Below are 21,693 nucleotides of genomic sequence, written 5' to 3' on the forward strand. Positions count from 1 at the left end.
ATTTTCGCAAATGGACATTTTTAAATTCAATTACAAATTCCAAATATTCATCGAACGGCGTAGGCCTTTAATAAACTCACCGACATACCAGGACACTATTTACTATGTAGAGTAATACTAAAACTGTGCCTGAACATGATGTGAATAGGTGGCGAGATTGAATGATATTGTTAGCCGACAGCTTCCACTTCACAAAGATGATGACCTGTGTGGCTGATAGCACTTCATGTTGAGCGTTTCGCCATCAGACACCACAAGGACACCATTATGACGTACCTGATATGACCTTATTATCGCCTGCACAGACAAATGATCAGAAATAGATTTGACGCTGCCCATGTCGGGCGTAACAGACACAGGCATTTGGGCTGGAACTGGCATTGTCATCGGCAATGGTGATGCCCCCATGGCATAAACAGGCGGACTCTGGTACGCTTGTCCGGGGGCCATTCCATTCGCAGCATTTTTGAAGAAGGTGTCCCAGGACTGAAAATTAAGATAAAATACTTTTCAAATCAAATTTCTGATGTATCTGGAATTCAGTAAATCAGCTGGATCGTGCAAAAGTTCATGTAAATACACATGATGTAGAAGAAGAAGGCACAGTCTCGAGTCTGCTCCGCTGACCGTATTATTCTTTAATTGCCACTTGAGACTATGATTGATTGAGGCACGCTGTGGGACCGAGATCATGATCTTTTAAAAATCTTTATGTTTTTTACTGCACTGGTGAGTCGTCTGTTGCATGAAGGAACAAATACAGTAGAACCGCTCTATTGAGGACACCCTCGGGACTGACAAGTGCTGTCCTTAATAGAGAGGTGTCCTGATTAGAGAGGTTAAATTGAATGAAAACAGCCAATTTGGGACCAGAACTAGTGTCCTTAATAGAGAGGTTGTCCTTAGTAGAGGTGTCCGCTAAGGGAGGTTCCATAATGTAATGTCAACATAATCTTTTTTGTAGAAAGGACTAAGTTGAAAAATGCCAACCCCCACAGCCACGGCAATTTCACCTATACAGGACGTTTCCAACGATCAAACTGATCAGCCGTAATAGAACGCAGCAAAATGTTGCGAATCATCATGATGCATGACAATCTAGTCCAATATCCCCATGGATCAATAACATACACGCTAAGATTAGAAACGATAGCAAACATCATCTATTGTGAAATGGACAAGGCATCAGAATGCTATAATAATATCGATGAATACCAATCAACCGCAGGATATCAGCCGATTGTGATCAATCAAATTTTCATGCTCATAAATTGGGACTGAGGTTCTTTCAGTGGCTGTCAATTGTAGCATACACAGGGGAACTTCACTCGCTTGAAAATGACTTTTTGGCTTCACATCAAGTGGAAGCAGAAAAGACTGAAGACTGGAGGCGTTTTTTCCAATATTTTTCCATCATCTCTGTCACGTCTGTCTGACAATGACAATATTCAGCATGTTTATCCTCCTTGAGAACGATTTACCTAAAAGGACAATTTGTTCTTCCACATGAAATTTGAACCACCTTAGGATGATTAGTCCCAAAAACAATTCGTGCTGAGGGACACTTTGTTATCAAGGACTATCCATCTCAGAGGACAATTCTAATTCAGGATTACATTCGGTCTCCAATTTCATGGATTACCTTAGTTATACCATACCCACCTTGTGCACACTCTTTGGATCCTCCAACCATGAATTGTACATTTCTTCCATGTATGTTGATGAACTGCCATTAAGGAAAGGCTCAGCTGTGACAGGGGATCCATAGTTCCTTTGTGGTTTATATCCCCCACTTGCACTTGCAACAACTGACCGATCCAGTAAAGTTCGTAATGTACAGGCAAGAGGCCCTGAAGTCCTAAAAAACGTCTTTACTCGAAACATTATCTAAACGTCCGTAAATTGAATAAATGTCTTATTAAATATCTTAGAGACGGATTAGGCCTGGGAGCCACACTTGCAGCTTTTCAGGCCACTTTCTAGAACAGCTGTTCTGCAACAATCGAACTCTTCCAAAACAAATGCATTAAAGTGTCACCGCACTTTAACTTTGGTCTGGTACTACAGAAGGTAGCAGCAACTTGATCTGGAATGACAAAAAGAAAGAAATCCCTTACATTTTTTAAATATCATTTCACAGCCAAGGCCATATATTAATATTGTTCTTTTGATATCAATAAATACGTGCAAAATAGTCCAACGATGTGGTTCTCAATTTTGAGATTTTTCATTTGAGGTAAGGTAGGTTAATAAAATTCACGGACAGAGAAACTCTTGAAATTATAGTTTTGTGACAGTCCAAGATGTTGAGAAATCTTGAAAATCGCTCTCAAATTCATAATTTCTGATACTTTTAAATGAAACCTACCTCAAATGAATCTTTCTAGCTTAGTCCCAGCGTTCTATTCTATTCCAAAGTTTGTATTAACCACAACCACTCCAAAATAAGGTCAAATGTTACAGCATAGCCATAGGACATTTTTGCTACACAAAATTTGTACAGGCTTTGAGAGCCAGAGCCAAATGATGTATTAGTGAGATTTGCATTGTTGATGACGTTGCATCATTCATGACACAACTTGTCTGCCAGTGCATTTCATTGCATTGAATATCACAGGAAACGTATCTTGCTGCAAAGTCAACATTTCTTGTGGTTGTAGTCAGAGCAAAGTTTTGAATGGATTAAAACGGTGGGACAAGCTCGGAAGATTTATTTGAGGTAGGTTTTATTGATATAAATACGCAATTGTTACTTTATAGATTCATTCACTTGATTGGGAACAACGTAGTGTCGGCCGTCGTTACGCCACGATGCATTGCAGCTCTGACGGTTTTACATCACTGTGAAGTGACGTGACGCAATGTCTTCATAAACGTTATTCCCAATCAAGTGCATGAATCTATAGAGAGCTATTTTCAAGATTTCTCAACATCTTGGACAACACTACAGAGAAATATGAAAAAATTCTCGCCATCAAGAAGCACACCATCGGCAAATCCCAAGGCGAAGCATAAATAAGACGGAATGTTTGGTCCAAAATATTCCAGGACGTCCTGTGGACGTCTAACCTTGACAGCATTGTCATTGACCTTGACTCTGCTGACAATGATGATGAAAAGTGCCACAAGTGGACAAGCCGACAGTTCGACAACGTTTGATTCGGCACGGACAACCTCTGGAACGAAGGGTCAGGGTAGCTTATGGCATTGTCTGAAATAAATCTGTCTCTGCTTTGGTCTTCCGACCTGTTCTTACTCGGAGTCTGAGTGTGCGCAGCCCCCATTTTTTTGTGTTGTTTTTTGATTGCGCTCTTGTTTGTTGGTCTTCGAACTCGAATCTGTCAATATTGACAAGTCACCATCCAATCCATGACTTTGACATAATGATAACATCTGCACAGCCTGTTTTCAAAGATGAACAAACTTGATGACCTAGCAAAACACTGAAGACAAGAAAATTAATATGAATATGATATTTCAAAACAGAGTGTAAATTTCACCTTCCAGGTCTCAACCTCGGCCCATTGCAGAATTGTCGCAACAGAGCAACAGCGAGTCTTCAACGACAGCCAAACCATTCAAAATGTTGACCTGTAATTATGACCTTTGACAACAAAAGGTATATCTTAAACATTGGAAAACATTCGTGACTGTTGACACTTTAATCAGCCGAAGAACAACTTTTACGAACTGGAACGAACATCACTGTTGACGAGAATGTTGGGAGAAATGGCCGTCGAGAATTTCTGAAGCGTCAACCACCTCCTACAGTATCGAATAACACTGCATCTGCAGCAGTGAGCAACAACATATGTTTATCGTTAGATTGAAAATACTATTCGTCTTCAAACACATCAATCCCAATCTCATGTAACGCCGAATAAGTCACTTACAAAGATAATAATTCCAGTGTTCGAAGTTCACCAGCTTGGAAGTTCGTTGATGTCCACCTCTGACGTCATCCTTTTCCCTTCCACGGAAGAAAGGGGATTCCCGATTCGTGAACTGCGGAAAATCTCGACTCGATCAACCAATCGGAGCCGATTTTAGAAACACGCACTTGCCCACCTTTTCTGTTACACTCTGTTCACACTCTGTTTTGACCCAATAATCATTAGAGAGGTTGAGCACTCCGACTTGAACGTTGATAATGACGGCTGGCTTATCTTGGCTCATCCGGGTTTTTACCAATTCTTAATCATAATGATCCATGAGTCAGGATGCGACAGGTTCTGACGAAAACAAATTTAAGTAAAATGTCCCCCGATGAAAGGTCATGACCACCAGCTCAGAGAATTTTAAGCGCATCTATAGGGGCCTATCTACTTTGTTCCCCGGACATTCCATCCTGGGACATTTCAAACTTCTACACTCGGATGGTTGAGGCATTGATTGTTGAGTTGAGGCATTAATCAGCAATCATCTTCTCCAGGTTAATTTCTATTTTTGTCCATCCCGCTTCCAAGTGAAGTTGACACTTTCAGATCTATCTTGACCCTTAGAGCAGGTCCACTCCGTCGATCCGGACTCCGTTACACCAACTGTAGGCCTATGAGGGGAGGTCCGTTGCCAGAGGAAGGACTGACGACCAGGATGACAAAATGGACTGCATCAGAGTCTATCTTAGGCCTATACTGGCGTGGAGTAGGCCTACCTATATAGAATGGGATTACACTTTTCGACACCTTTCCTTAGCCACGACATTACACGACTAGATATCAAAGAGCAAAAGATGATCTGGATCTGGATTGTTGATCTGCAATGTCCCTTGTGGGATATGACTGCAATGTGATGTCTGCCGGCCATTTGGTTATAAAAAGGAACCTTCAAATGATGATTTCCCTAGGCGCGGGAAGTATGAATGGCGTCTTCCGCGCCCAAGCAAGTTTCTAACCACTGAACACCTTTTGAGACCCCCAGAAAAAAATCAGAGAGAAAAAAATTAGAGATAGCTCAATAAAGTGTTTTGCTCTTGATGGAATCAGCAGAGAAAATGTTCCTATATGCCCCCTAGCTGTATTTTATTTTTCCGGTTGAAAAGTGACCAAAATGACTACCTTTTCAGCACCCCGACGAAGTCGGAATCACTTTACAACATTCCCTGATTCTTACACCAGCCTGAAGTTGGCTTCTTATTCCTTATTCCTTATTCCCCATTCTCAAGTAATTACTTATTCCTTGTTCCTATAGTGAGCGCTAAGTCAGTAATTCATTAGTGAGGGCTAAATACAGTTATTATTGGCAATAAAGGCCCATGCTAACCCCAACCATAACCGTCCGAGGATCGGGAATAAATAGAATAAGAAATAAGGAACCAACTTCAGCCAGGTGATTCTTACGCGTTGAATGAGTCAGTTCCTTCATCACCCTGAAGATGGCGTTCGTGTTGTTTTAACATTGAAGCATTTATGCAGCGGTCAACGTAAACCCTGCAACCCCTGGTCAGGCATTCAACTTTTTATCAAAACTTCAGAGATTTTAATGTGCTCAGGGATCGACATTTTTCCATGCAAGGTGGTGCATTCGTTCACCAGGATTTCACCACTCTATAGGTCGGTTGCACTGGTCAGACTTCGATTGTTTTTCACCATATGAAAAAAGTGGAAAAATTAAACAGGCTGAGGATCACAACAGTCACCTGACCTGGTCCCAACTATAAATTTGTGGTAAAATCACTCTTGGAATATTTGGCAAGGGCAAAAAATGGAAAACTCATGCAAAAGATATAAAATTGTTTCCATCTAAAACTTTTGGCAATGTTTACAAGCACATTTATTTCTGTCTTTGTTCAAACTATTTCTTGCCTTTTTGTTTACTGAATAACCCCAATTTTTTACGACACTTTTGGGACAAGTCGTTCCAATCAAACATTATCTCCATCCCAGGAGAACCTAACAAGTTTGGCAACGTGGCCAAAACGATCCGGATTCCATACAGTCCCATCATATCAGACGTCGATTCAAAAAAATACGTTGCTCAGTCATCGTCGCTCAATCGACGTCGATATAGCGTCGATCCCTGACCATGGGGGTGCAGGGTTTACATTGACCGCTGCTTTAGAGAACCAATAAGCTACGACATGACGTAGATCTACGTCGGATGGAGTTGAAAGTGGCCCTGTACCACTTTGCTTCCAAGGGTGGTGGGTTTCTTCTCTGCGTCATAAAACGGCATCTATCTAAAAGATACTGGCCGGGAAGGTGACACTGATGAGCTATGGAGAAGGTATTAGCAACGGGCCTAGCCCAAAAAGGAGCTCAGTCTTTGAATTCGGCACAGCATTTCGGAGTCAAAGTAAAAATGCGCCTATCGAGATAAGTAAATAAGGGGGCATGTTTTCTTCACACAAAACTCCCCGAAAAAAAGGAGTTGCTCCTTAACAATGAGGTATATACTGTTGACGTAACATATGATGATAACCAGAAATCCTATCAACAAACAAGCGTATCAACAACATTGTTGACATTTATATCAAGAGGATACACAGTCAGAAATGTTCAAATTCGAGTTCAATCATCAAATTTTTGATCAAACGGAGGAGGCGCCTTTAAGATGCCCTTTGGTGTTGTCACAGATTATTACTATAATACTTCTAAATGTACTAAAAGGTGCCCTGTGCCACTAATGATTTCATCCACTCATGCGGTATTCACTCAGCTTGATTGCGTTCAATATGATATCATGAGATAAGCTCGAGATTTTTTAAATTCATGCAGCACTAGTCCGCCAGCAGATGGCGTCACAAGGTTACCATAGAGACCCTGCACGCTTTCGATACGCTATTCATTCCCCAGAAGCCATGAAAGAAACCTTCGCATGGATATTCAATCTCGATATATCATGCACATGAAATATATGTATTCAAACGTATAGTTTTATAACTATAAATTTTTCTATTCGATATCTAGTGATTGAAAAGAGTCATTCAAGCGCTGCGACAACGCGCGGTGAATTTGGGACGCGACGTTCAGAGAAAGTTGACATGTTCGGATCATGTGACTTCGTGATCGGCAATCGCTCGGAATGTCCGAATAAATACATCGGAATACCTTGAAGCGAATCCAAACGACGATACGATATACCAATGAGGCGTGATAAGCGAACGATTCACATTTTCAATCATCGCCGTAGTGTTCATGAGTGTTCAATTCCGTGTTAAGGACATATCGTTTTAGTTCCAGTTTTATTGAGAGAGACGGATCGATTTCTCAGACTAGGATTGTTTTTGAATGTGCCTTCTTCCTGGGGACATTGGCCTTACTGTCAAGTTGTATAAACGTGTAATATGCTTTTGTGTGGTTATATCATGATTTGATGTAGCGATGGGTAATTGCAACACTCGCCTTATACATTTTTGGTAATCGTTAAATTGGATATAGTATGATATTCCCGCCTAATTGATGCTCTACTGTATGATGACATCTTTATACTTTCGGTTGAACATCGCTACACAGTTCTTCCGGCGACACTGAAAACCAGAACGAACACTGTCCGTATTTTTAGTCAATTTTCTTTAAATATCGTAAGCGACGAATGTGACTTGACTTTATGATCATGATCACAACCCCAGCGGTATGTCCTGGGGTTAGTTAGAGTCTTTGGAATGTACCATACTCGCGAAGAGACACGACGAAATGGCATCCAGCTCTGGTCTTCGTGGATTTGTTCGACATGGATAATCTTCTGCGCCATCCTTGTGACATTGGACGTGTCGTGGGCTTGTACCCCTTGTCACAGTAGCTGCTCCTGCACGAGGAGGACAGACCAGACATGCACTGTGGACTGCTCCTCTCGGGACCTATCAATCCCGCCCGCAAGCAACCAACTCCCGAATTCAAGCACAATTTCGGAGCTGTAAGTCTTATTTTCTAGTCAGATGTTGTCACATTTTAGCTCTACGATTTCAGCCAAACTTAAATTTGCCAATCCGTAGTCTGCGATATGGGGTATCACAGATGCACTTCCTGCATGCATAAGTTCAGTGTCTTGACATCGATTTTGTTCAACTCGGTGGCTGCATGGAGGGGGATGATGATTCGTGCTCTTGGTTATCATTCTAAGACCCTCGCCACGTGCCATCCATGCAAATGATGGCAAAAATTGTTACTTCCTGTTTGACGTCCAAATCATGGATGATAACAGCCGAAAGAAAATGGCGGGCGAGGACTGCAATACGAACAACGTGCACGCTGTCACACTTCAATGGAAAATGTTCTGTCCAGTCTCGAATTCGGCGACATCCCTGTAGGCTTACATGTAATCATCATAGTTAGTTTATGTATTTATCGACGACGAAAATTTTTCAAACTGACAAATCGTGTACATGTATTCTATAAGGTTTGTCGAGGAAGCATATAGGAATCATGCATTCGCTTGAAAATTGCTTCCTGCATTTATACATAGATGCATGGGTAAGTGTGATATAGCCTATGCACGACACAGACAGAAAAGATGCAATCATGTAAAAGGCGACGAACAAGATAAATACATGTAGCAACGGAAATGTCCAAAATAAATTTTTCACGGGTACGTATAATTACGTACTTTATACGGTTTTTAGCTAGTTCCGACGAATATATACCTTCTATTTTTTCAAAAAACCAACTTGGTATTATAATTATGTATCCTAATATTACATGCACCAAGCATTGATTTATCTATGCTTGCATGCACATGTACTCGCCTTTCCCCATCAAAATAAAAAATCTTGAGTGATTTTCTACTTGAATACCTTCTTCGGCCATATTTCTTTGTCCAACATGTCCACGCCAGATGAAAAATTTGCCATAATTGAGAGGGCCATCAGCTCACTTTGACCTAGACCTGATGGATATCAGCAGAATATTTTTCATGATCAGACTCCATGCGCACGTATCACGTTGATTTTTAAGCAAAACATCACAATTCCGTCATTTTTTAGAAGTGGCTGTATCCGTTTTCGTGGCCAGCCCACTCACTTTTCGCGACACTAAGAATTGGAAGTGTCTAACGTTAGACATTATCCAATAGTTATCTTACCAGCGAAATGTATTCTGATATATCACGAAGACTAGTCGTATAAACTAATGAACATTAAATGTTTTGCCGTTCCCAGGCCTTTATATAGGAATCCAACCCACAACCTTCCGGCCCAGCAGATACTTTAATCAAAAGGCAAATATCAGCTGCGAAGTTCAGCCAGATGTTCGTTAAAAAAATGCAATTTGTAATTAAATTGGAAATTTCGAATCGAGTAGTTTGATATAATACAGGTTCATGTTATGAACCAGAAGCTTATTCAAATGAAATCTTCAAAGGCATTGCCAAAAGTGTTGACTTAACTAAGGCACTATAACTATGGCATATGAAAAATTGGGTAGATGCATAAAGCAGACATAAACCAGTATGTGTTTTCTTTTATTGAGCTCTATCCGTCCTATACAATTCTTTCTAATGATATCTTAACCTAAATAAGGTGACTTGGCTTCGCATGGCCAACTTACTTATATAAGTTTTGTTCAATGATAAAGTGTATGCCACCGTATGGTTATCTCATTCTTATAGCTCAGTCAAGCAATATTGGAGGTAGCGTTCCCACTGACATGAACGCAAACTAATCAATCATCTTTTTATCACATAAATAATTTTAGAATGTTTTGCACGGATTAATAATAACTCCAATGACTTTTTAAGATTTCTCCGTTTCACAGCAGAACGTTTACTTTGTTTAGCTGGGCATTGTGGGCTCTATCGCATGAGACTCATATCAGAAAAACTAAAAGTTTACACAAACAAGTAATTTAACCATAACCGCTGGAACACCCTTCCCCAAGAACAATTGCAAACATAGAGAATATCATCCTCTCGCATGGACAATCAGTTTAACTTGGGATGTCTGGGTTTCCATCAAAATCAAAATAGTCATTTTGATAAAATCTCTTTTAGTCAGAGTTTGGAAAAGACGACGCAGTCTTTTTATTACTTATATACCGTTTTCGTCCACGAAAAAAAAACACGAAAACCAATGATGTGCTTTTTTTACGTTTGGCTATATCATAATAATCAAATAAAATAAGTTACCCGCTCGCATCACACCACAAACCTCTCTTGTCAAGGAGGATGTTGTGCATCAGTCGGCATTGAGTCCATTGTCTGTTGATAACACGATCATTGGTGAATAGGAATCCTTGGAAAAAACCTGTTTGAAGACAGGTTGCTGGTCAATTGGCAACATCACCGGTGTGAGTATACATTGATCTCTATACAAAAGGATGAGTTGCCATCTGACTTTGGGAATCATGCTTCAGATAGTTTTGTTGTCAAACTTCTTTTTAAAGCATTGGTTTTCAAGATTCGTTCTATGGAGTTAAACAGTCTGATTTAAGAGGCGTCTGCATGCATTGGTCGCTTCGCATCATAATGACCCTGCATGCCGGCGCTTTTTATCGCAAATCTCGAGATTTTAAATATTGGTGAGAAAACAACCTAACGGTCTCTATACTAGTTACCATGGTCCTTAAACGGACAATAATTGCGTTTCCTTCATAGATAATGTTATGAATCACTGAAGGAAAAAAATCAGAGAAAGTCTTTAGTTCATCACCCTCCTCCCACCCTCCGAAATCGGATCTCGCATTTGGAGATTTTCAAAGGATGAGATTGGTCGGAATGGAGCGATATACATTGCTGTCGGTTGCTGAGTGGGTGCTTTAGAAAGAAATTGATACCTCGCTGTTGGTTTTGGCTATCTCACCAAACGCCGCTCGGGTGAAACTGGCATTTTGCTCGAAATCGCGGCGAGGCTTTTTGCCTACATGTACATTTTAACTCCACCTTCCTGGTGTTAGGTGAGAACACAATACCTCTGCAGTTCGATATCAGTTCTTTAATGTTTAGTAAAGATGATGTGATACTAACTCCAATACTCCTTTAAAATTGTCCCTCATGGAATGTAATTAGGTGAATTTTGAAATCAAGCCTGTTACCAGCCATACATTCTTTCTAGAGCGACTGCATGAAAGATGAGAGAACCAATGGGGCGGATGCTTTGTCCCGTTATGATAATCAGACGGTTAACGTTTACAATTCCATCATCCATCATTTGAATAATATGGCATCATGGCACGAGATAGGTCTATCCTTTTCCAGCTTTGTGAAGCAGCGTTGCTATCATGACACGATAACAAGCGACTACTTTTATAGCTGGGACGATAGACGGACGCGGGCCACTTGATACGGCGGAATCAATGCAAGTTCTTTCAACCGTGTCAGTATACCATCTCGTGACAGTGCAGATTCAGGGCACCTGAAGCAGGATAAAGTCTTTTTGTCTGATTCCTGACATGATTAGGATCAGTTTAATGCATCTTCTTTGCAAGATGAGTGTCATAAGTCAAGATGTCACCATCTCACAGGTATCTGGTGACTTTCCCATAAAAAATAAAAAACGTTACCATTTAAACCGTTTATACTGACAGATTAATTTTACTGCATACAAACAGTGATTATGAAACGTGCGCTGCTCAATACCGTGATATTTTCCCATTTTCAAAAATGTGGTTATACAAAAGCCAAATATTCAAGCGGATGTTGTTTCGCCATGCTTGCTCTGTAAAACATTGTCGACCATCTTGTTACATCATTTAATTCTAAGATTGACAACGTTGCGAAATGTACACTTCTGCGCTGGCTCTTATTCTTCTGATACGTTCCCTGCTATATCTCTGTCGATAATCACGTCAAATTTAGGACGGGCGGGCGAGACTGCGTGCATCTTCAGACGATGAAAGCATTATATACTGCCCACTGATTCAGCCATGCGCATCACGAGGCGGAGCGTGAGACTGTTGTCACGTGCACTGATTCAATCTGCTGCGTTCTTCCACGCTTTCACCCCACATATGTCAAGCCACTGGCCATACCACTGCCATGACGAATGATGTCCGCTACATTTTTGACTTCTATTGAGGAATTGGGTTTGATATATCATAAAGTTTCCACTGTAACTATACTCGCGCGAACATAAAATCTCACGGTTTCGTTACTATCCAATCAACATCAACGGTTATATGTTTGCCTTACCATTACCACTGCAACGAAAACGAGGCACAGCTAGTGATTTATGCACTGTTGACAGTTCCGTTTGTAGAATTCATGTTTATTTGACCATACGCGTATAGAGCAAAATAATATTTACTGGGAAACCGCATGTTAAAGAACACAAAATAAACTTTGCGAAATAATTTTGCGTAAATCCGGAGCATGGCACTTTCAGTTTATAGGCCTACAATGTCATACGTTTACTTATGGCATTAAGTGCAAGAATGTGTGAGATAGAGAGGACTGTTGTGCCATATTTACTCTGCCCGCGGCAAACGCCTGAGCATCGCTTTATAAAATCATGTCACTGGACACACTTTTCGATATACTTGCTGGAGTGATATCCAATTCTGTCAGACACTAAAAAATCAATTGTCATTTTGGGTTATCAATAAAAGACGTAATTTGCTATAGAATTGTTTCGTGATCCGAATCTCAATGTTCTTTTTGTGCACATGGTCATGTCATTTTGTCACATCATTAAGCATGTGTAAGTACATGTATTTGCCAAAATCACGCTTTGAGGAAAATTGATTTTTTTTTTCATGATTCATCAAACCATGTGGATGCTCACCAACTCTCCTAAAGTTGTTTACCTAATTATTTTTTTATGAGATCGGGCTGTTTCTACCCATGCAGTCAAATACAAGTACATGTACATGTACATGTAAGCCATTTACATCATATATTGTATTGGGTTCAGTTATCCGTTATTTAAAAAAACATTACTTAGCGGACCTAAGGGCTGAAATTCGTTATCATGTATTTTTAAAAATCTGAATACCTGTGTCGGCAACTTATTCCAATGTCTATAGTACTAGCATGTTACTGTCGTCAAATTGACGCCTTGGGCATTCACGATTAAAGATTCCAAACCATTAGTAAATTGAGACTGATAGATCCATAAAAGTCATTTGAGTTTGTATCAATCAGTTATCCAATATCGTTCCATTAGGAAAAATGTTAACGGTTAAAAAAGTAGATAAAAAGCAAATAGTGAAGTTTAGATTATACTCCGTAGTACATTGCACCTTCCGGATTCGGCCATGTTCATCCTCTTGACGCAAGCCTCATCATGCTTTAATACGTCTGCACTTGGACCCTATCTCCTGAATATGGAGAAACTATGGCAATGCATTTCATGTTTTGACTGCTCTGAATTATTTTAGGGGATAATGTGTTACTTTGTTGCAGCCATGGCTATAACAGTCATAACAGTATTTTAAAGCCTACCCGATGCTTAATCCCGGGGCTTGATTTTTCTGGTCAAAACCCTCGGTAGGAAAAACAAAGCCCCGAGAGGTTTGCCCTAACATATCAACTGCATTGCATGGGAGATTAACACATGTATTCTGCTGTGCTGATGGTATAAGGAATTGATGCAGAACTGGGGATATCGGTCGTCTCACCGAACACCGCGACGGGGTAGTGGTAAATTGTGCTGCCCAAAAACTGAGAAGCGCCTCGCCGAGATTTTGGTCAATGACAGCTCCACATAGGCAGTGTTTCGTGAGATATTCGATACCGACCGTGAGGTATCAATCTCAAGAACGTATTTGTTTACATTGCAACAAATCGTTTACTACATGTACATGTATAATACATGTACCAACAAGCGTATGGAAGCAATCCAAGCGAATCTTTCCGCATCATTTTCTTGAGGAAAGACGCATCGATTGCGCTCTCTCTTCCGAACGAAAGCGGGAGCTTTTCGAGCAGTTCAAATATTCATGGTGGGAAGACACCCAATAAAAAAATGAGACACATTTATCAGCTCAAATTGTTATATTTGCTAAGTGAGCACAACAATTCAGAAACTTTTGTCATGTGGGAGTAGAATAGAAATTGAAAATCGATAAAGGAAATGCAAATGGGATAAAAATACCATTATTGTTTGAAACGGTACAATTGACATGTTTGATTTTACAGCAGACTCTTCCAAATCGCATTTGACTATCACCTACCCGTGGATGGTTATTAACCTTAAATACATGTATTACAACTCCTGCACAGATTACCGGTAATTAAAACACCGATACTGTAATCACGCTGAAGGGACAACGAATTAACATGAGCCAAGATGAAAACATTTCGTGCTTGTCGCACCTGATACCCCATGGACCTGAGATGAAGTTAAGGAACCAGACTGAAAGATACTCTAATATTAGCCCAGGCAACATCGACCTATATTCGCCGCGCAGCGGAGGGTCGAGGAAGCCTCGTTGATTTACCCGAGGCGAGCAATACATTTTCAGTGCATGCAGTGGATGCACTGTCATACCGAGCGCTATGGTATTGCAGATTATTCACTTGGATACTGGTTACCCATCCTACAGAAAAACACGTGGCTTACGCCCCCAAATTAAGTTAATGACGAGTGAATTGCCGTCAAGTACCAGTCTCTGTAATGAGTGAATGAAGGAGACTGGTGAAAGAGTCTAGATAGTTATCCACCCGTGCCAATTTTCAATTGACTATATAGCATCTAATTTGGCTTTTTCAGACTCCTCCAGCAGAACCGTATATCCACTTTGGCCTCGGATGCATTCGACGCCTTTACCAATCTCGAAAAACTGTAAGTAAAAATGAAAACATAAGTTTCAATAGTTATGCCAGAATTTGGTACCTTTTGATTGCAGTTGTGTACATGTATTCTTACAACATCTTTTTTTCCCACCGCGTCTGTAACAATTTTTAATCTAAAGTTGTTGATAACTATGATCCCCATATTGATGAATCAACACCACGACAACAACGTGTTCCCTTGCGCAAGTCTTGCAGTTACCATGCCAACAGACATATGCCTAGTGGTCTTATTGATATAGCGATATTTTCAAATTGAAAAGAGTTGGCATTTCGAGTCGTATCGATTTGTCATCAGTTTGGAGCCAAGTTGCCTTGTCTCTAGGCGAATGTTATACCTTAGGGAGGCGTGAAATCTATCGGGGGCCCATAGCATATATGTGTACTTTTTCTAAAACTGAAAAAGTCCTATTAGTTTCCATTGATTTTATTCTCGTTGTCAATTAGCGTCCTTGATTATTTGTTAGGCACAACTTATTTTCACATTGCGGACGCCTACAATTTAGGATTATTGGAACCGACATTGATAAAATTAGAACCGCGACAAATTTCAATCAGCGACTCGTGCTCGCAGGTGTCCATGTAATGGAAAAAATCTGGGACTGGAAAGTGCTCCCTGTTACTGGTTCTTGCCGTATTACGCGCATTGACATAGAAAATCAATGCAGGAACAAAAGAGAATCTTTTAAAAGCAGGGTCAAGATATAAGCATGACTTTTTTTCTTCAAAATTTGCCATCTAGTCCATATCTTTTATATCAAACCAGTCCAACTATAAATAATTGTCCAATACGTCCATGCAATATGTCCCCATAAGGACACAACTGACAATGTCCTGATCTGGTGTGCAAAATCCCGCTGATGTATTTGCGGTTGTTTTGAAACATTATTCTTACTATTCCTTTAATGAAATCAGTAGGCCTGCGCCTTCCCTATATATTTGAAATTATTAGTCTAGAACGCTTATAGTGACCCGCGACGACCTACTTTCCTATTCAGTTTCTGCCCTCATCAAACTTGATATGAATTCGAATTTGAGAGTTTCACAAAGAAATGAAGAGGGGGGCATTTGCAGACTTAAGTTTATGCAGCTAGAACTCAAGCAGTGGTTAAGGCATGTTAAAAAGACTGATTAAAAAAGGCCTATATTTTCGAGATAAACAAAATGCTGCTACCGCTATTTCTTTTTATGTAAAATCTGATGAACTATATCGACGACTTAAAAAAAATGATAATGATGGCAAATTGCTCTTCAGTTTTCTTAGCCCAAATTGAAACGTATCCCGTTATGATTAAGTTTTGGCACGATGCGTTATTTCATTTCAATCATTGCGACACATTTCAAGGTGACAATGTGACAAAGTGCGAGTTGATGTCGACACAGTTTACTGAGAAATTAAGAATTCTTCTATCGTCCGCGTGGGCGCCTTCGCTTTCAAAAAATATCCTTACCATTGATTAATGAATATTATGATCAATCAATTGGTGACACTATAGGCCCTGGTGTTAAATTGAATAGGCCTATTCATTTTACATATAGAGACTATTCGTGATTCATTCATCGTCCTGATTTATAGGCCCACATCATTTCATTCAAATTTGATGAATGCGGATCTCACATGTATATAATGAAGTACATGTATATTCAATTATAGACCAAATCTTACCATGAGGTCACCAGTAAGAAAGATGGTCTGTTTGAAGTCTGAGCCGAAGAAGTAAACGGGAATTAGATAAAAAGAAAAATACTAGTATAAATAAAGCAAAGGCAATATGATAAAGATGATATATTGGTGATTCTTAAAGGGGGACTATAGGCAGGAGGAGAGGGGCTGATTTGGCCATCTTCAAGTGACTAGTATACACAGTAAGGGCCCTTGGTCATGTCAGACTCAGCACTAAATAATATATACCTCGTACAAGCGTGAATGATTTCGACGTACTGTGAGATGTGACAGACCGCTATTGGCGGCTTTGTGAAACTTTATCTTGCCTGCCTAGCTGCTGCCCATATTGTCCCTTTAAGAAGGTGCATGTATAGGCAGCACAGTGAGTTTGTGATTGTTCGCCGGAGTGTGTCTTGCATATAATTCGAAATGTCCTACCGACATGTATAATATTCTCACTTTAAGACTGCATTTTCTTTACAAGTTGAACTATCCTCGCAGTACTCTTGCTGCATACATATACATACATTGTGAAGGCTTACAATATAATCATTACGTTATACATGTACGTAGCGGGTATCGGCTTTAAACAACTTACTCCCTCAGCAGAGAGAAACGCATTCCATGATTCTCTCATCAGAAAGTCAAGAAAGGTCTTATTAACCTAACCGTAAAAGAAGCATTTCCACTCCCCTCACATTTTATTTCAATGCATTTCCATTGATAAACATTTGAAATAGGTCATGATTGATTCTAATTTTCTAGGCACTCCTTGTATAATGCATGAGACCTATGCTTCGCTTGCATTCCTGAAAGTCGCTTTTAAGAGTGATGACAATCACATTTATCTCAAATTCTACAACCAATACCAAACTGTCCCAGTGCTAACTGTGTTTTGTTAAATTTTCTGCACCTAGATAAGTGTGAAATTGATAATAAGGCAGGATGTAGACTCAATGAGATGAGTATCAATGAAATCACGTGAAATCTGCCACCACATCCTGAGTAAGCCCACATAACAATTAAATGCATTTCTTACTTTGAACACGACAATATCGAGCTAGGCCCTATATTTAGCCTTGATACTATTCACTTAGAAATCTCACTAAGATCATGGAGTTTTGATCTTGTACCCATTTTAGTCATTTAAGTAAACTGCTAATCAATCTGATATCTGAAAATGCTAAACTTAGTATTTGGTGCCGAAATCCTGGTATTACATAATCGTTTATCCTACATCTGTACCATTTGTGTATACCGATCTCGTAATTTCAAAAAATCCTGTTCTCATATTTTTTTTTCAAAGATCATGATGTCCATCACGGGTCGGTTCAAAACCTGTCACTGGCACTGGCACTTGCCCCAAGGTGATTTCTGGTCTGCAGACTAGTTTTGCTATCAACACAGTAGAGCTAGAGATCCATGCACACTCCTTTGTAAAATGTCAGGCTACATGCACATGGCATAAGTGATTGTCTACAGCCAGCAGCCACTTTTGCACAGGGGGGCTTGAGAAAGGAATTTGGTTATGTTTTAAAAATCAATGCCTTTTACGGACACAATATCTACAATCCTCATCAGTTTTCACCAATTGCATTTTATGGTACGTAAAACCTATATTTTGTTGTACTTTCTTGCAAAAACGCTGCCAGTGCCAGTGCCAGTGCCAGAATGCCAGTGCCAGGTTATGAACCGACCAGTCCATCACCGAGACGCTTCTACACCACGGATTGGTTCCACATATGGTACTGGCACGCTGGCATTGGTACTGGCACTAGCTCTAACATGTTTTTTGCTATAAAATGCAAATACATTGTTTCAGGGACTCAAATAAATGTTTCAAAAGTAAGTCTGATGGACAGCATGAAGTTGAATCAAAACATAAAAATGATACATAATACAGCCACACCACAGCCGGTGGGCTGCAGCCTACACCTATGCTGATCAGACCTAGTGTGTGACACTAAGTTATATTCTATCATGTCAATTACATTGCCATATATAGGAAACAGTATGCAGTAGGTAGGTCAAGGTATAGGCAAGACTACAAGCCTACAAACAGTCTGAATAGCATTCCGCGAAGTTACTATTTGTAGCTCACAAGGTCATTTGCATAAGATATTGATGACGTTTTAGTCACGTGACAGTCGGGCATCGACACTTATTTCTGCGCATGATTTCAAAGTCAATTATCTTTGACCCTGCATTGTTTTTAGCATGAATGATACCATAGAGTCAGAGAGAGAAATATTCAGAACAATTATGTAGTATTTCCAACACTCGGACATGTGCCAGATTGAATCTAACTGCCCTAGTTAGAAAGCCTTAAGAAACCGCATGTTTGTCCGACATTGCCTGTAATTCAGCGATGGGGAAATAGAGGGCAGCAGCTGCAGTGACGTCATCTTCGCGGAATGCTATTCATGTGAATTTCAGAGTACTGCAGACCATTTTGGGCCAGTTCCAGTGCCAGTGCCAGTGCCCGTGCCAGTGCCAGCGTGCCAGAGCCAGCTATTGAAACAACCCCTACACCACTGCACTATATATCATGGCGTTCTTCATTTGAGTTTTTCTGAGTGTGAAATAAAAAAGGAACAAGATGCTCCATAAAGTGCTTTTTAACATGTTCAACATCGAGTGTTCATTAAAATTTTTTCAGAGACCTCAGCAACAATTCTCTCACTACACTTTCTGATGGTATTTTCAACTCTCTGACGACACCACCAATGTACTTGTAAGTATTGTCACAATGCACGCTCTCATCGAGTAGAGGAGTGCACAAACTATTCAGACGAGTGCAAATGTATTTTCTCCCTGCAGATATCGTTTGCAGACGTACATATCAAGTGTACGTATACATTCAAAGCAGTGTACGTATACATTCATAGGGGAGCAGACTAAATCATCACGATCTTTCAGGTTGCACGATATTGACATTATGTTAATACACGTCAGTCCAGAAAATTCCATCTGTTCATTATGTTTTAACCTTTCAGGGATATCTCCAATAACAACTGGACGTGTGACTCTGACATCCTTTGGCTTCACACATGGATCACAACCAAGATCATCCACTTCGATAGCTTGGAAGAAACGATTTGCAGCAAACCCACCAAACTTCATGGTAGGAAAATTAGTAGTCTGGCAGAATGGGAGTTGTTTTCTGGTAAGTAGTCTTACCAATATCCAGTCTTTGAGAATGTGATCATCATCAAACAGTGCTTCATGATATAACATTTATAAGATGTAGCCCTTAATAGTAGAGGCAATATGGATTTTTCTTGCTGCCCAAAGAATATGATATCGCCCGAGGCCAATTGTTTGCCCGGTGACATCACGTCCGCGGGCAACATCATTATTTACGGCCTCTCATTGGTTGAAGGGGCGTGTTGCACTTGCACTCGTAACTCGTATCTGTAGTGGCGTTACGGATATTCGTAGTCATGTGATGAAGAAAGCTCATTTTTCGGGCAAATGATTTTTTCTGTTCCTTAGCCGTAAGATGTGAAATAACGGCCGGGGTATAATGATGAAATTTTGTGCGTTTTCAAATTCATATTTTTCAAGTTTGGGTTTTTTCTTTTCACTTCGTTTTGCTCGTGCTTGTTTTAGATATACCTCCATCGCACCTACCCCCTCGATCAGAATTATTGTTTTCACCAAAAGCAGATATTCATGTATAGATACAGAGGACGCTCTCTTAGTGGTGGATTCCACCTTTATTCATAAAGGTTTTTTTAATGTAATTAGCGCTTCATTACAGTCTCCAAGCGCTTTCAATTATCCCTCAACCCGATTCAGAACATTACACACTCATTAATGAGGTTTTGCACACCGCAAATTTGGAATAATAGCAGCAGAAAATTTGAAATAATAGCAGCACCGACTGCTCAGGATTGGTCAGTGCCATTTGCTAGAAAAATATATTTTGGTACCAACTACTTACTTAGTCCTCTTCGTCCCTGGTGCTGGGGCATAAGGCCTTCACCATTTCTCGCCATCTTCCCTTGTCTTTGGCCACTCTTATTGCTGTGTCCCAAGACAGGCCTAAGGTTTCCAGCTCTTTCACCATCGTGCGGCGCCAGGTGTTGTTTGGCCGTCCACGTTATCGTCTTCCTTGGTACCACTAATAGAAAGTTAATGTATCTTGTCTGCTTTTTATCTTTTTATTCAACTGAGTTCAGTTTCGTTCTTTTGTATTCGATTCGTAGCTTCTTCACGCCATCAAGTATTGCTTCGTAACAAACTGAAACGGCAAATACGATTGTTGAATCATCAGTTGTATTTGCCCGCGCCTAACATCGGAAGAGATGATGATAGATATCGTAGAAACCCTAACGATGGTGACAGGCGGGTTAATAAACAATCATCTGCTTATAAGGCTAACTTCATGCGGCGTAGATTGCTTGGTATCATGGCCCCGAAAAGAGGACCAGGAGGTAAAGCACCAAAAAAAGAAAGTGAGAGTGCCACTGGAACACGTAAGAGTAGGCCTACCACTGTGGCAGCTCATGATTTTTCCGAAGAAGAGTACCATGGCCAGACGGCAAGAGACATGCTATCGGGATATACGGACAGGGATAGAGAGCCATCATGGCAAACAAGGCCAGCCCCGATACGCCCAAGTCCATCATTACCAAACCCAGGCTTACCCGATACTACAAGTACAACAAGTGTTAACGGGAAAGGATACCGTATAGACATCAGCAGTCCCGTGACACCACGCACCGGAATAGGACGTATCCGATCAACATTCCCACCACCAACCACTTCTAGTTCGAGCTCGCCAGATACTACTACTATTGGAAAGAAACATGAAAAGGGCCGTAGGTGTAGATTTATTGGTCGGGGTAAAAAACTACAGGATTGTTGTGAGTATTTCCGTTAGTGACTAGTGACAGTTAGAGAAATTTACTTTTATTAATTGGTGTTAAACTGCACTCTGTGTGTTGCGTAGCTTTTTAACACATTTTTGTAGTTAAGTAGAAATCTAAATTATAACTTTGATATTTTGCCACATAAATTGTGGCATAAAAAGACGATTATCAGTCATAAACAATCATTTGATTTAAAGTTGGTAGCTGCAACTGACATTAAGTGACACAAGAGTTGACACCGTCAACGAACCTGAATTAGGTATTGATATGGGAAATCAATCATTTTCCGGCGAGTGGAAGTCAGCCTCACAAATTAAAAAGACAGTAATGATATAATCTCCACTCTCCAAAGATCGGAGACAAAATGCATCATACCTCCATCACAAAAGGGATGAGTTGCCGTCATGTATCTCCATCCCCGTATTTTTGTCATTTATTTCACTTTATTTGGAGCATCATTAGTTGTATCAGGAATGCCCAATTGTTTGA

The 21,693-nt window shown here is 40.2% G+C and overlaps 2 protein-coding genes across 7 annotated transcripts in view; one reads left to right on the forward strand and one right to left on the reverse strand.

Moving 5' to 3' along the window:
- LOC135488960 (2-oxoglutarate dehydrogenase complex component E1-like) overlaps window positions 1-3,957 on the reverse strand; it is a 32,754-nt gene extending 28,797 nt beyond the window's left edge. For all 6 annotated transcript variants that reach the window (XM_064773996.1, XM_064773977.1, XM_064773967.1 and 3 more), the window contains exons 1-3: window positions 3,894-3,957; window positions 1,663-2,086; window positions 277-486 (exon numbers count right to left, since the gene is read on the reverse strand). In XM_064773996.1, coding sequence (XP_064630066.1) covers window positions 277-486; window positions 1,663-1,884 — 432 coding nt within the window. In that variant the 5' untranslated portion in view covers window positions 1,885-2,086; window positions 3,894-3,957. The remainder of the gene's footprint in view (window positions 1-276; window positions 487-1,662; window positions 2,087-3,893) is intronic.
- Window positions 3,958-7,030: 3,073 nt separating this feature from the next.
- The window catches only part of LOC135488984 (polycystin-1-like), a 39,563-nt gene continuing 24,900 nt past the window's right edge, over window positions 7,031-21,693 (forward strand). The window contains exons 1-4 of the mRNA XM_064774026.1: window positions 7,031-7,854; window positions 14,582-14,653; window positions 18,987-19,061; window positions 19,324-19,493. Coding sequence (XP_064630096.1) covers window positions 7,604-7,854; window positions 14,582-14,653; window positions 18,987-19,061; window positions 19,324-19,493 — 568 coding nt within the window. The 5' untranslated portion in view covers window positions 7,031-7,603. The remainder of the gene's footprint in view (window positions 7,855-14,581; window positions 14,654-18,986; window positions 19,062-19,323; window positions 19,494-21,693) is intronic.

This window comes from Lineus longissimus, chromosome 1 (assembly GCF_910592395.1).
Source record: "Lineus longissimus chromosome 1, tnLinLong1.2, whole genome shotgun sequence".
NCBI classification, from domain to species: Eukaryota; Metazoa; Nemertea; class Pilidiophora; order Heteronemertea; family Lineidae; genus Lineus; species Lineus longissimus.